At 37.7% G+C, this 15,508-nt stretch overlaps 1 protein-coding gene across 1 annotated transcript in view; it reads left to right on the forward strand.

Annotated features, from left to right (window-relative positions):
* Positions 1-15,508, forward strand: part of LOC127864596 (uncharacterized) — a 766,023-nt gene that overhangs the window by 410,885 nt on the left and 339,630 nt on the right. Inside the window, exons 2-4 of the mRNA XM_052404359.1 lie at positions 12,774-12,899; positions 13,694-13,802; positions 14,836-14,999. Coding sequence (XP_052260319.1) covers positions 12,774-12,899; positions 13,694-13,802; positions 14,836-14,999 — 399 coding nt within the window. The remainder of the gene's footprint in view (positions 1-12,773; positions 12,900-13,693; positions 13,803-14,835; positions 15,000-15,508) is intronic.

Raw genomic sequence — 15,508 nt, forward strand, 5'->3', positions numbered from 1 at the left:
ATTGTCAGTTGCAGTCAAGTTCATTAGTGTTATATGCTCCAGTGGCCCCGCGTATCGTTATGAGTATTGTCAGTTGCAGTCAAGTTCATTAGTGTTATGTGCTCCAGTGTTTTATGTTGTATCGCTATGAGTATTGTCAGTTGCAGTCAAGTTCATTAGTGTTATGTGCTCCAGTGGCCCAGTGTATCACTATGAGTATTGTCAGTTGCAGTCAAATTCATTAGTGTTATGTGCTCCAGTGGCCCCGTGTATCGCTATGAGTATTGTCAGTTGCAGTCAAGTTCATTAGTGTTATGTGCTCCAGTGTTTTATGTTGTATCGCTGTGAGTATTGTCAGTTGCAGTCAAGTTCATTAGTGTTATGTGCTCCAGTGGCCCCGTGTATTGCTATGAGTATTGTCAGTTGCAGTCAAATTCATTAGTGTTATGTGCTCCAGTGGCCCCGTGTATCGCTATGAGTATTGTCAGTTGCAGTCAAGTTCATTAGTGTTATGTGCTCCAGTGGCCCAGTGTATCGCTATGAGTATTGTCAGTTGCAGTCAAGTTCATTAGTGTTATGTGCTCCAGTGTTTTATGTTGTATCGCTATGAGTATTGTCAGTTGCAGTCAAGTTCATTAGTGTTATGTGCTCCAGTGGCCCAGTGTATCTCTATGAGTATTGTCAGTTGCAGTCAAGTTCATAAGTGTTATGTGCTCCAGTGGCCCAGTGTATCGCTATGAGTATTGTCAGTTGCAGTCAAGTTCATTAGTGTTATGTGCTCCAGTGTTTTATGTTGTATCGCTATGAGTTTTGTCAGTTGCAGTCAAGTTCATTAGTGTTATGTGATGCAGTGGCCCCGTGTATCGCTATGAGTATTGTCAGTTGCAGTCAAGTGCATTAGTGTTATGTGCTCCAGTGGCCCAGTGTATTGCTATGAGTATTGTCAGTTGCAGTCAAGTTCATTAGTGTTATGTGCTCCAGTGGCCCCGTGTATCGCTATGAGTATTGTCAGTTGCAGTCAAGTTCATTAGTGCTATGTGCTCCAGTGGCCCAGTATATCGCTATGAGTATTGTCAGTTGCAGTCAAGTTCATTAGTGTTATGTGCTCCAGTGTTTTATGTTGTATCACTATGAGTATTGTCAGTTGCAGTCAAGTTCATTAGTGTTATGTGCTCCAGTGGCCCAGTGTATCGCTATGAGTATTGTCAGTTGCAGTCAAGTTCATTAGTGTTATGTGCTCCAGTGGCCCCGTGTATTACTATGAGTATTGTCAGTTGCAGTCAAGTTCATTAGTGTTATGTGCTCCAGTGGCCCCGTGTATCACTATGAGTATTGTCAGTTGCAGTCAAGTTCATTAGTGTTATGTGCTCCAGTGGCCCAGTGTATCGCTATGAGTATTGTCAGTTGCAGTCAAGTTCATTAATATTATGTGCTCCAGTGGCCCCGTGTATCGCTATGAGTATTGTCAGTTGCAGTCAAGTTCATTAGTGTTATGTGCGCCAGTGGCCCCGTGTATCGCTATGAGTATTGTCAGTTGCAGTCAAGTTCATTAGTGTTATGTGCTCCAGTGGCCTAGTGTATCGCTATGAGTATTGTCAGTTGCAGTCAAGTTCATTAATGTTATGTGCTCCAGTGGCCCCGTGTATCGCTATGAGTATTGTCAGTTGCAGTCAAGTTCATTAGTGTTATGTGCTCCAGTCGCACAGTATCATTCTCAACTTGTTAGCTCAACTCAGAAGATGAGATTTCAATATCCACTTAGCCGAGTATTGAGAATGTCTGTTGGCTCACAAGCTTTCTTAAATCTTAGCTATAAGAATATGTGCATATTCCTCCTCTAACTCAGAATTGAGTCAGACTCAAACTCAAAAAGTACCAAATCAGGCATTATGGTCAAACTCATGTAAAAAAATGAGAAAAAACTCAAAGTTGAGTCATAACATTGACTTATAGCCACATAAATCATTGGGCAAACTCAGATTTGGGTCAGACTCAAAACTTAAAAAGGTCCTGTGACCACCTATTTGGTCATTATGGTTAAACTCATTAAAAAAATAGAACAACTAACAGTTGATCCAGAGCATTGACCAAATAAAAACATCGGGCAGCTCATGAGAATTAGTTGTGTGTCCAATGCTGCCAAAAGCCAATCTAGCATTTGATTGTCAATTTAAGGATATTGTTGCGAGAAATTAGCATGGAACACAAAAAACCCGAGCATTTTGTATCTCGTTAAATCTATGTAACCATACCACATCTAGCGTTGAAATTTTGGCTATTGCTGTAAGACACACTTTTTTATGGGTTAACTTTATTTTATGAAATATTTTATGGCATATTCGTTGATTTTGAGTATTAATGTGGCTTTAAATGCAGTACATCTTGATCAGTCTGTGTTGAATGCAGTACATCATGGTCAGTCTGTGTTATATGCAGTGCATCATGATCAGTTGGTGTTAAATGTAGTACAGCATTGTAAGTTAGTGTTATATGCAGTACATCTTGATCGATCTGTGATGATACGCAGTACCTCATAATACATCTGTGTTTAATGCTTTAATTATGTTTATGACACCAGGGCCTGATGTATTGTGTTCTTTATTTTTGCTCATCTGATCACAATATGGCTTGTGTGTTGTGCGTTGTCAATATGTACATTGTTAATACTCAAGAGACCACATTTATCTTTAAATCTTCATGTAACTTGGTCAGAAAAAGTGGCCCAATTACATCTTGGTCAAGTTGAAAAAGCTAATATGAGATCAAAAACAAGGTCACTAGGTTAAATTAAAAGAAAAAGCTCGTTAACATAGTAGTTGTAACATTTGATGTCCAATATTCTTGAAACTTGGTCAGAACATTTGTTTTTATGATATCTTTGCCAAGTACACAAAATGTTTCAGTGCTTTGAAAAACATGGCTTACATGAGGCAGTACAATATCTGTAACATGCCTATCGTGAAATACTGTTAACATTTCATTGACCACATTTATTATTATCTCCCGCGGAGGGATACAAAGTTGGGGTTGTCTGTCCCTCGGTCTGTCAGTCAGTTACACAATTTTAAAATTGGCTGGGATATCAAAGGAACGAATTCACTTGTTGTTTATTTACATGTATTGGCTGAACTAGTCACAATACTCAGTCATATATATAGTCACCACAATGCACTATGTTGGTGGCTAAAGTTCCAGTTTCAGATTTTTCCTACTTTACACTTCAGCTTGTAGCCCATGCACTTCCCGTGAAAGTGCGTGCGGGATCCCAGGTTTGTATTGCACACAGGTTGTCTCCCTTTTCCAGCTTTGCGTTGGGTTCGAGCCTTATTCTTCTTTAGAGCAAGCGTTTTTTGCACAGATATTTGGTCCCTTTGCAAGCTTTTGCTTACTGAGTGGTGTTTTTCAGCTACGCTGTTTTCAGAGAAAACCTGAGGTATTGTCATTGCCAGCTTGTCGTCGTGGTGTCATGTCGATTGCGTTGTGCTAAAACATTTTGTCAAAGTTATGAACATTGGCTCTAAAATCAAAGTGCTTCAACCTACAACTTTGAAACTTTGTATTTAGCTGCAACTTGATTAGTTCTACATGCCACACCCATTTTTGGGTCACTAGGTCAATGGTCAAGGTAACTTTGACCACTAAAAAAAAAATAAAAAAAATCTGACAAGATTTGCCGAGCGTGGACCCCATTATACGGTGCTCTTGTTGTATTTTTGTGGTCAGGTATTTTGGCTTTGTCAGCTTTAGCAATGCTTATGTCCCTTTGTTTTCCAGTCTTTGCACCACATATATGTCCCTTTGTGAGGATTTGGCGATTCTTATAAGATTTCTTCCCTTTTGCCAGTTTTAGCACCAGTGTCAGTGCCTGTGCCAGTTTTTGCTGCAAGGTTGTGTCCCTTTGTCATATTGCGTTGAAGAGTTGCATCCATTTGTAGGTTTTTTGCACAAGGTATTTGTTAGCTTTTGTAGCAGGGTTCTGTCCATTTGTCAGCTTTTGCTGAAGGGTTGCTTCCCTTTGCGGAGATTTTGTTGCATAGTTGAATTCTTTGACTAGCTTTTGCTATGGGGGCGTGTCCCTTTTTTTATAGGAAATTTGGGCTCTGCAGAAAAATCTAGTTTCTCTCAAACAACAAATTTGTGTGATTGGATGATTTTCTTTGCAAAAGACTTTTGGTTTATTTTTGCTTGAAATTCTTCAGATTCCACGAACCAAATCTGTTGACTTTTGTTGGCTAGTTACATGTCTACTTTGCTGCTCTTATATTTGAGTCACACTGTCTGAAAAGGGGTTTTAATGCATGTGCCTAAAGTGTTGTTCCATATCTGCCTGTGCAGTCTGCACAGGCTAATCAGGGACAACAATTTTCGTTTAAACTGGATTTTGCTTAGAAGTGACTTTCTTAAAACGAAAAATATAGCATAAAAGTGGAAAGTCTGGTCCCAGATTAGCCTGTGTGGTTTGCACAGGCTAATCTTGGATGGCACTTTACACACATGCATTAAACCCCCTTTTTACAGAGTGAGGATCATGTCTATTACGGTGCTGCACAATTAAGAACATTGTTTGAAGTGTGAGTGTGAATTCATCAATTTATTTGGAACGCAAACAGGGTGTCAGTGTATCAGGAATGATATGAGTGTTATCCCCCACAGAATAACACAAAAAGGAAAGCTTTTTATTAAATGCTTTTGATAAAATGGTCATGGTGGTATTATGGTAATGGTGTTCGTCTATCGACCGGGAGGTCACTGGTTTGCTCCCAAATGTGGGAGCATTGTTTAGATCTCCCCAAAAGTACAGGTATTAGGCCCAGGCAACGGACTAGAGAGCGTTTCAAATAAGTAGTAAGTACTTTCAATGCAATCAAGCTGAAATAAAAAAAATTAAACTAAATGCTTTTAAAGCTTTTTTTTTAAACATAATTTGTTTGGTGGTGGATGACATTTTTGTGATACATATAACACAGTTTATTTCAAAATTTGATGCCATTGAAATCAAGAATTGTCAACTTATTAATTTACTCTATTTTTTCAGTAACAAATAAACCACAGTAAAAAACCAATTTATCTCCCATGAATTTATCACTGCATAGCCCCTTGTATATTTCACTGCTTAGTCCATAATAGGTAAACATCAATATTGGTTTTATATTTCACTGCTTAGTCCATAATAGGTAAACATCAATATTGGTTTTATATTTCGCTGCTTAGTCAATAATAGGTAAACATCAATATTGGTTTTATTACATTAGACGCGCGCTGGGAAAACAGGTCTTTATGCAAATTGTATATTGCAAAGCTAATACCTGGTTAAGTTAACCTTGCTGACACTCAAAGGATGACATTTAGGTACAGTGTTTTTTTGGTCAGATATGGGACCCAAATTTTGCCCAATATCCAATCCTAAAACGTATATTTGTTTTTCCCAAATGACGCCCTAAAAATCCCAGTTGAAGGTTTTTACAACAAAATAAAATTAAACAAATCATTAATCTCTTTTTATGCCCCCCCCCCCAATTTTTGGTGGGAGCATATAGTCGCCACTTCGTCTGTCTGTGCGTGTGTGTCCGTCCGTCCATGCACAATTTTTGTCCGGGCTGTTTCTCAGCAATAAATGACCAGAATTCAATAAAACTTTATGGGAAGCTTCACTGCCAAGAGGAGATGTGCATATTATCAGCCGGTTCTGGACGGATGATTTTTCCCAGAGTTATGGCCCTTTGAAATTTTCTATAAATTGTGCATATAGTGCAATTCTTGTCCCTACTTTTCCTTTTATCTGAATATATAGTTCAATATTGTGACAAAAAGGGGAGCAACACCTGTCTCCGACGGTTTATTGTTTACAGTTCATCTCTATCCAGCTGCATTGATTGAAACATAATAAATTATTAATTTGTATTCTCAATAATTGTTAGCAAAAACCCCCACAACATCATTAATTTCTCAATTTTAGTTAAAATGACAGGCTTTTTTTTCAAATCAAAGGGACCTGGTCCCGCTCCAAAAATTGAGAGAAAAACAAACAAACTACCATGTCTTGTTTCAGACGAGCGTGTTCTCATACGAAGAGCAGCCAATCTCCGCGAAGTCCTGTATCGTAGACATTGCCCACAGCTACACCAAGCGCAAGAACGTGTTCCGACTGAAGACGTACAACGGGTCGGAGTACCTGCTCCAGGCCGATGACCAGATGGACATGCTAGTCTGGATACGACACATCAGCGCCAACAATAATCCAGACCTTGACGTGAGTCAACCCTGTACCACTTAGATACTAACCCTTTACCACTTAGATTCTTACCCTTAATCACTTAGATACTAACCCTTTACCACTTAGATTCTTACCCTTTACCACTTAGATACTAACCAGTTACCAGTTAGATACTAACCCTTTTCCACTTAGATACTAACCCTTTACCACTTAGATATTAAACCTTTACCACTTAGATAATAACACTTTACCACTTAGATCCTAACCCTTTACCACTTAGATACCAACCCTTTACCACTTAGATACTAACCCTTTACCACTTAGATAATGACACTTTACCACTTAGATAATAACACTTTACCACTTAGATAATAACACTTTACCACTTAGATACTAACCAGTTACCAGTTAGATACTAACCCTTTTCCACTTAGATACTATCCCTTTTCCACTTAGATACTAACCCTTTACCACTTATATACTAACCCTTTGCCACTTAGATAATAAAACTTTACCACATGGATACTAACCCTTTATCACTTTGATAATAACCCTTTACCACTTTGATACTTAACCTTTACCACTTAAATACTAACCCTTTACCACTTCGATACTCAGCTTTACCACTTACATGTAGGTACTAACCCTTTACAACTTAGATACTAACAGTTAAACACTTACATGCGTATTTTGACCACTAGGATGCATATTTTGACCACATTGATAGTGTTTTGACGCGTTTGTAGTCCCTTAAAAAAAGGTTAAACTTAATAAATAACCTTTCTTACTAGATTCAAGTTTTAATGGTTTTATTTCCAAAATTAAGATACTGATGACCAGCAAACAGCATAAAACTTGAACAGACTGCAAATTACTTAGCCAAAGCCATTTCCACTTTGCCTCTTAGTGGGAATGGGTTAACCCTTTATCGCTCAGGGTTGATAAAAAAGTACTAATTTTTCTGGATTTATTTAAAAGTGAAATGTTTTGTCAACTATACTGAGGGGAGGTCGCAGGTTCTATCCCCACTGTGGAAGCGTTCTTTAGATCTTCCCCAAAGAGGCCAAGTCAGGAAAAGGACCAGTGTTTCCATAAGCTTTAGTATTCCGATGCAATTTAGCTGAAATAAATCACTGTCAACTCTATAAGAAGGGTATAGCATTTTACTTCCGAGAGATGGTTCCAAAATCACACACCTGTAGCATGTTGTTTAATTGACTGAAAAACGTAAGGACAAACAATGTTGTTGTTTAATTTTAGGAAAAGGGAGGGACAAACAATATTGTTGATAAATTGACTAGCAAAAGATCCGACAAACAGTGTTGTTTTATTGACAGGCAAACATAGATACAAACATCCCATGTTGTTGTTTAAGGCAAACAACAGGCAAGGAAGTGAGATATACTGTTGTTTATTTGACAGGCCATTTGTGTGTTATATACTGTTGTTTATTTGACAGGCAAATGGTGTGTAATATACTTTTGTTTATTTGACAGGCCATTGGTGTGAGATATACTGTTGTTTATTTGACAGGTCAATGGTTTGTAATATACTGTTGTTATTTGACAGGCCAATGGAGTGTAATATACTGATGTTTATTTGACAGGCCAATGGTGTGAGTTATACTGTTGTTTATTTCACATGCCAATTGTGTGTAATATACTCTTGTTTTTTATTTGACAGGCCAATTGTGTGTAATATACTCTTGTTGTTTATTTGACAGGCCAATTTTGTGTATTATACTGTTGTTTATTTGACAGGTCAATGGTGTGTAATATACCATTTTTTATTTGACAGGCCAATGGTGTGTAATATACTGTTGTTTATTCGACAGGCCAATGGTGTTTGTGTGTAATATACTGTTGTTTATTTGACAGGCCAATGGTGTGTAATATACTGTTGTTTATTCGACAGGCCAATGGTGTGTAATATACTGCTGTTTATTTGACAGGCCATTGGTGTGTAATATACTGTTGTTTGTTTGACAGGCCAATGGTGTATAATATACTCTTGTTGTTTATTTGACAGGCCAATGGTGTATAATATACTCTTGTTGTTTATTTGACAGGCCAATGGTGTGTAATATACTGTTGTTTATTTGACAGGCCAATGGTGTTACAAACGCCGAGCTGATTATCCGCAAGAGCCAGGAGCTTACCGAGTCGGGACCAACCCTGGGGAGCAACACGTCCCCATCCCCCGCCCATAAGATCACCAAGAAACTCTCTGTTATCAAACAGAAGGTGCCGCAGTCACCCAGCATCAAGAGACGTAAGACAGTGTCCGGGGATAAACTTGGTGAGTTGTTATTACACAGCAATCTGGGGAAAATGTGTTACTTGTTATTAATTTACATTTCAGATGAAAATAACCATTTTTGTGTAAGCCTTTTTTTATAAAGGAAACACTCCTTTTTTTCCTACGAAGTGCCTTGCATAGTCCAATTTCTTTAAGAGACTTTGTTTTAAATTTCAAATCATGAAGCATTACACAAATAAAGTTGACCATGATAAATCTTTCATTTTTTGTAAGTATTGTTGATACAGGCCAGGGGGTTTTCTAGTCATTTTGGGAAAAGAAGTCTGTTTTTTTGTTTTTTTTTTATCAATAAAAGTGGCAAATTCGAGAATTATTTATCAACAAAAAGGACTTCATTAAAGTTACATATTGTGTAGTATGTTTACAAAATGAAGTTGATATGTACAGCCATATAATCATAAGTCGTAAGAGACTTCTTTCTAAAAAAAAAAGTCAATTGGGATTTTTTTTTCATCATTTTGGTTTGGGATTGGGTCCGTTTGCTTTGGGATTGGGTCTATTTTAAGGCCTATTTTTACATAGCATAAATACCCCTGCAGGCTCTGTTTCATTCATAGAGGACACCGGGAAGCCGAAGACGTGGAAGGGTAAGCTAGGGAAGAGCATTAAGAAGCACATGGGCTCGAGTTCGTCAACTGGGCAAATTGCAGTCGTACCTGAGACCGGAGGGATGTTTGGGGTGCCATTGAAGGACTGTCTGCCCTAACCCAACAATGAGGTCAGTGTTTGTTTCACCCTCACCTAACAATGAGGTCAGTGTTTGTTACACCCTCACCCAACACTGAGGTCAGTGTTTGTTACATCCTCATCTAACAGTGAGGTCAGTATTTGTTACACCCTCACCCAACAATGAGGTCAGTGTTTGTTACATCCTCGACACTAACAATGAGGTCAGTGAATGTTACACCCTCATCTAACAATGAGGTCAGTGTTTGTTACACCCTCACATAACAATGAGGTCAGTGTTTTTTACACCCTCACATAACAATGAGGTCAGTGTTTGTTACACCCTCACATAACAATGAGGTCAGTGTTTGTTACACCCTCACCCAACAATAAGGTCAGTGTTTGTTACACTCTCAACCAACAATAAGGTCAGTGTTTGTTACAACCTCACCCAACAATGAGGTCAGTGTTTGTTACACCCTCACCTAACAATGAGGTCAGTGTTTGTTACATCCTCACCTAAAAATGAGGTCAGTGTTTGTTACACCCTCAGCCAACAATGAGGTCAGTGTTTGTTACACCCTCACCTAACAATGAGGTCAGTGTTTGTTAAATCCTCACCTAACAATGAGGTCAGTGTTTGTTACACCCTCACCTAACAATGAGGTCAGTGTTTGTTACATCCTCACCTAATAATGAGGTCAGTGTTTGTTACACCCTCAGCCAACAATGAGGTCAGTGTTTGTTACATCCCCACCTAACAAAGGTACTGAGTGACATTTAATTTCAACTACACTTTTTTGCACCAAGGGGGCAATATTTTGTTTTTCAGACTTTCCAAAGTTGTGACATTTGGATCTTAATACAGTGAACCGGCGTTTATCTGGAAGTTTTGACAAGAGTTTAATACTAACCTTATGACATACACCTGATGTTTATGTACATTTACATGCTTATTTCGCATCAAGAATGATATTTTCTTGTTACGCCGACATTTATTTAGTTTAAAAAATCAAATGTTGTTAAAAAATATAATTACAAAAACGCGTAAGGGTGAAACCTAATTGTAGTAGATGTACACACCATGAGGACTGCGTGTATCTTGTGTGATACTGCCGCAGTGAAAAGATGTTGCCATGGGTGGCATGCGAGCTGTAAGTTGGTAACGTCACAGAGTTACAAATCAAGGGTGTTAAAGGCAAATGAAAATAAAACATTAAACTGCGATGCTGTTTTAATATCTTTATTTATAACCCCTCTCAGAATGTTGAAATGATTAAAATAGCGACATGTTAAAAATCATAGTGATATTTTTTTAACGGATTGTTTCAATAATCCTAGCACAACTTTTCACGCATACACGTAACACGTTCATTTCGTTTTATTCTGAATGAGCATGTCAATTTAAGTGTTTAACAGTTTTGTAATGACGGTCCGATTGTTATCAGCGTCTAAATTGGTCGCGTGTTCAGCTCATTAAAGACATTGAAGAAAATCATACATCAAATCAAGTGTGTCATTTCAGATGCATTTTGTAAAGCTGACACCAATTAAAGTTTAAGTAAAGTCGGAGTCGAATCATGATTAATCACTACCATTAGCTATCACTTCTTAACAAATAATATTTCGCGCCTCGGTGAATGCGCTTTTGTTTAAACGACAGGTAGGCCATTTAGCCTAAAACATCAATTCTTCACGCCTCAATGAATGCACTTTTGTTTATTCGGCTGGGGTCGATTAAGCCCCCATGTTGGGAAGCATCCGGATAAACATGACATAATTAAAGCTAAATACACAGATCGGTGTCGCAAAATATATGTCCGGATCCGGAACACGAGCTTTCGGACGTAACGAGGGAAAATACTGAATAATAAATCCGTTCCCCTTGACTCTCGTCCAGATCGCGAGTTTTCTGAACTATCTAATTCTGGATAAACGGGGGTTCACTGTAATTGAATAAGAAAAATAAAAATTTGAGTATGATTCCAGGGCACGTTTCCATCCCTACAAATTATACACAGTATAAATTGATAAGTTTTAGTGTCTAAATTACTGATTATAAATAGTTTTATGAATTAAAGGGAGTAAATTAAGTTTGTGTTTGGAATGTTCATCCATGCTTTTTGAACACATGTCTTGTTTTAGTTTGAAACCAGCCTGGAATATGTTTAAGCTCAAAGGCCTTATTCTTATTGAAACCATCCTGGAATATGTTTAAGCTCAAAGCCTTATTCTTATTGAAACCAGTCTGGAATATGTTTAAGCTCAAAGCCTTATTCTTATTGAAACCAGCCTGGAATATGTTTAAGCTCAAAGGCCTTATTCTTATTGAAACCGGCCTGGGAGATATTTAAGCTCAAAAGCCTTATTCTTATTGAAACCAGCCTGGAATATGTTTAAGCTCAAAGCCTTATTCTTATTGAAACCAGCCTGGGAGATATTTAAGCTCAAAAGCCTTATTCTTATTGAAACCAGCCTGGAATATGTTTAAGCTCAAAGCCTTATTCTCATTGAAACAAGCCTGGGAGATATTTAAGCTCAAAAGCCTTATGCTTATTGTCTCCTACCAGACTTATGGTTTGCGCTTAGTCTGTCCGTCCGTCACTCTTTTCTGGATCCTGCGATAACTTTTAAAGTTCTTAATATTTTTTCATGAAACTTGAAACATAAGTAGATGGCAATATGGACATTATGCACGTCATTTCATTTTGTTCCTACGTCAACAATTCTGGTTGCTTTTGCAACAAATAGACTTGAAATACTGCTGAACATGGTGGTTTTCTGGATCCTGCGATGACTTTAAAAGTTCTTAATATTTTTTCATGAAACTTGAAACATGGATAGATAGCAATATGGACATTATGCAAATCATTTCACTCATTCCTACGTCAAAAATTGTGGTTGATATGGCAACCAAAAAAATAACAATCTGAAAATGGTGGAATTTCTCACAATGGTGGAGCCAGTAGGGGACAATATTGCTTGACAATAGCCTTGTTGAAACCAGCCTTGTATATATTAAAGCTCAAAAGTCTTATTCTTATTGAAACCAGCCTGGTATATATTAAAGCCCAAAGGACTTATTCTTATTGAAACCAGCCTGGGAGATATTTAAGCTCAAAAGCCTTATTCTTATTGAAACCAGCCTGGTACATGTATATATTAAAGCTCAAAGGCCTTATTCTTATTGAAACCAGCCTGGTATATATTTAAGATCATAGGACTTATTCTTATTGAAACCAGCCTGGTATATATTTAAGCTCAAAAGCCTTATTCTTATTGAAACCAACCATGTATATATTTTTCCTCAAAGGCCTTATTCTTATTGAAACCAGCCTGGTATATATTTAAGCTCAAAAGCCTTATGCTAATTGAAACCAGCCTGGTATATATTTAAGCTCAAAGGCCTTATGCTATTTTAAGCACTTTTGAGTTTGTTTGTCTTGGTAGAACCAGTACCAGATGTCTTTAGTACCAGTACCGCAGGCTATTCTGGGATGGAACTTAATGAACAAGCATTAAGCCCATTTTTTGCAGTACAGTGAACCGCTCGGTCTGTTATAATTAAACACCATATCATAATCCTATGTTTCAGTTTGTGCCCCTCATAGTGGACCTATGTATCCAGATAGTTGAGGCACGTGGACTGGAGATGACTGGTGTCTACCGTATCCCTGGTAACAAGGCAGCCGTAACCATACTACAAGAAGAATTCAACAAGGTGCGCATGACTTGGGTCTTAGTGTTGATTGAAAAGCAATTATAAGACTAAAATCTAAGAAGAAAAAATATTCTTTAATGTTAGAGAAATGCTTTATTTAGAGTCAAACTTGGTATTTACAACCTCTATCTACAGCATTCTTCCTGTGGAACATTTTCTTTTGGAGACAATCACCAGTGGAAGCCTACGTGTATTCAAACGCCGGACGTATTTTTTTTATGTTTTATTTCATTATTTATTTTGAAGTCTCAGAATGCGTTGTTGAATACGGGCCCAGCATTCTGTGTATTTGTACAGCTAAGCATACTTTTACAAAAAGGACAGCATGAATTCAGGGGGAAATGCTAGGATGCAATCATTGCCACTTGAGTAAGGATGTTTTTAACCAGATAAAGAACGCCTTCTTTCATCCGCATTTCAAATATTTTAAAATGTAGGCACAGAGGGTGTCACATTTAACAACGGAAAACTAGCCCGTCAGAATGTATATGTAAATAAGGGTCATAAATATGATAATTATCTGGCCGTTATTATAATGAGCCCAACTTTGGGAAAATAAGGTTTCATGCATGTGAGTTAAGTGTTGTCTGTTTAAAGGAAGTATTTTCTAGGAGAAAATCAAGTTCAGGAGGAAAGTGTGGTCTTTGATTAGCCTGTGCAGACTGCAAAGATGAACAGGGACAGAAATTTCCGACCATGCATTGGGCCAAGATTTTCCCACAGTGACGCTCAAATTATAATGCCATGTAATTGTTGCATAACCCAGCATTGTCACTATGTTATTTTTGTGGCAGGGTATCGACTGTATGAACCTGGAGCATGAGAAGTGGTGTGACGTGAACGTGATCAGTTCTCTATTGAAGTCTTTCTTCCGCCAGCTTCCTGAGCCACTAATTCCCGATGGTAAGTCTGGCAATTTGATGCTGGTTTTTATCATCCCCGCCATAGGTGGAGGGATTTTGTTTTGGCGTTGTCCGTCCGTCTTTCCGTCCGTCCTTCCGTTCATCCGTCTGGAGCCATATCTTGGAAGTGCTTGGGCGGATTTCATTGAAACTTGGTACGAGTATATATATGGATAACAGGATGATGCAGGCCAAATGGCATTGTACACCATCTGTTAATAGCAGAGTAATGGCCCTTTGTATCTTGAAAAAATGTTTTTTTGAGTGTCAAATATAACATTTTGTGTCCAGAAGCATATTGGCATGGGTTATCAATTCAACGAATTTGCTTGTTTACTTTATTACAGTGATTTTTTTGGTCTTTATAAAGTACTAAAAAATGGCACTTTTGCAATAAGGACAAAATTGCAAATTTCCAAATTGCTTAAAAAAATCCTGATTGATGGTCTCAAAAAAAATTTTTTTTTTTTTTTAAATAACATTTAGTTACTTTCCCTATGCAGCTCTATGGCTTGAACCTAAGTTATTATAATATTGACAACTTGATTACACTTAGTTATCAATGTTAATGTATGTTGAAGCAAAAAATAAAATACACCAATTTCCCAATCTGAAGAGATCATGACGAGAATTTTTCCATATTTTTCCCATATTTTTCCCATATTTTTCCCATATTTTTCCCAATTGGGCTGGTACCTGTACTTTTACCAATTGGATAAAAAAAATTGCTGAATTATATCGGGAACAAAAAAAATCTAGAGAGATACTACTGTTATCTTAAAGATACTTTAAAATCTTTTATGTTTGTTGGCATGAAATTTCTTGGTTAAAAAAAGACTTTTAGGCTAATCATTTCATCGATTTGTAATGTTGAAAAAATGATGAATTTGTGATGTGTTTGTGTTAAATTTGTGGATCGTTCAACCGATGACATCAATGACAATTATAAACCCACAAATAATAATGATTGTTCAGTATGTCTCTATTTTACGCTACTTAGCTTAAAATAAACCATATGGATGGTTTGGTTGCAGACCTGTACCAGCCATTCATCGATGCAAGCCGTAATAAGGACCCGGAGAAGCGCATGTTGAAGCTGAAGGCACTCATACACAAACTGCCGGAGCACCATCTAGAGACGTTCAAACACCTTGCGCGACACCTGAACCGCGTAGCCCAGTACGCTGACGTCAACAGGGTAAGTCCGCCCAGGTCAAGGAGGTAACGGGTTCAATCACGCTATGGGAGCATTGTTTAGATCTCCCTTAGAGACTCCAAGTACTGATTCTACCCTGGAAAAGAACTCGAGAGTGTTTCAATAAGCATTTTGCTTTTTATGCAACTGAGCTAAATTAAATAGTTTTAAACCAATCAGGGTAGGGACATGTATTGGTGTTGCATTAATATTACCTTCGTTAAACTCGATGTTTTTACCGTCCGACAAACAATGTTTTTTAGGGTGCTGGTGTTACCCATTCTGTCAGGTTATCCGCGGTTGGTAAGACTCTTTAAAATGTTTGTATAAGTTTGTGGTTGAACCTACTTCCACATATCTCAAGCCATCAATTGAAACTTTATACATGAAGTTACGATATGCAATACTTGTTTTATCTCTAGTGATCCACAGATGCCCTTGTTTCATCCGCATGTAGTACAGGTCAATTTATTATCTGTATTTTCATAAAATATACATTTACTTGTTCCGGA

The sequence above is a fragment of the Dreissena polymorpha genome, chromosome 1 (assembly GCF_020536995.1).
Source record: "Dreissena polymorpha isolate Duluth1 chromosome 1, UMN_Dpol_1.0, whole genome shotgun sequence".
In the NCBI taxonomy this organism is placed as follows: domain Eukaryota; kingdom Metazoa; phylum Mollusca; class Bivalvia; order Myida; family Dreissenidae; genus Dreissena; species Dreissena polymorpha.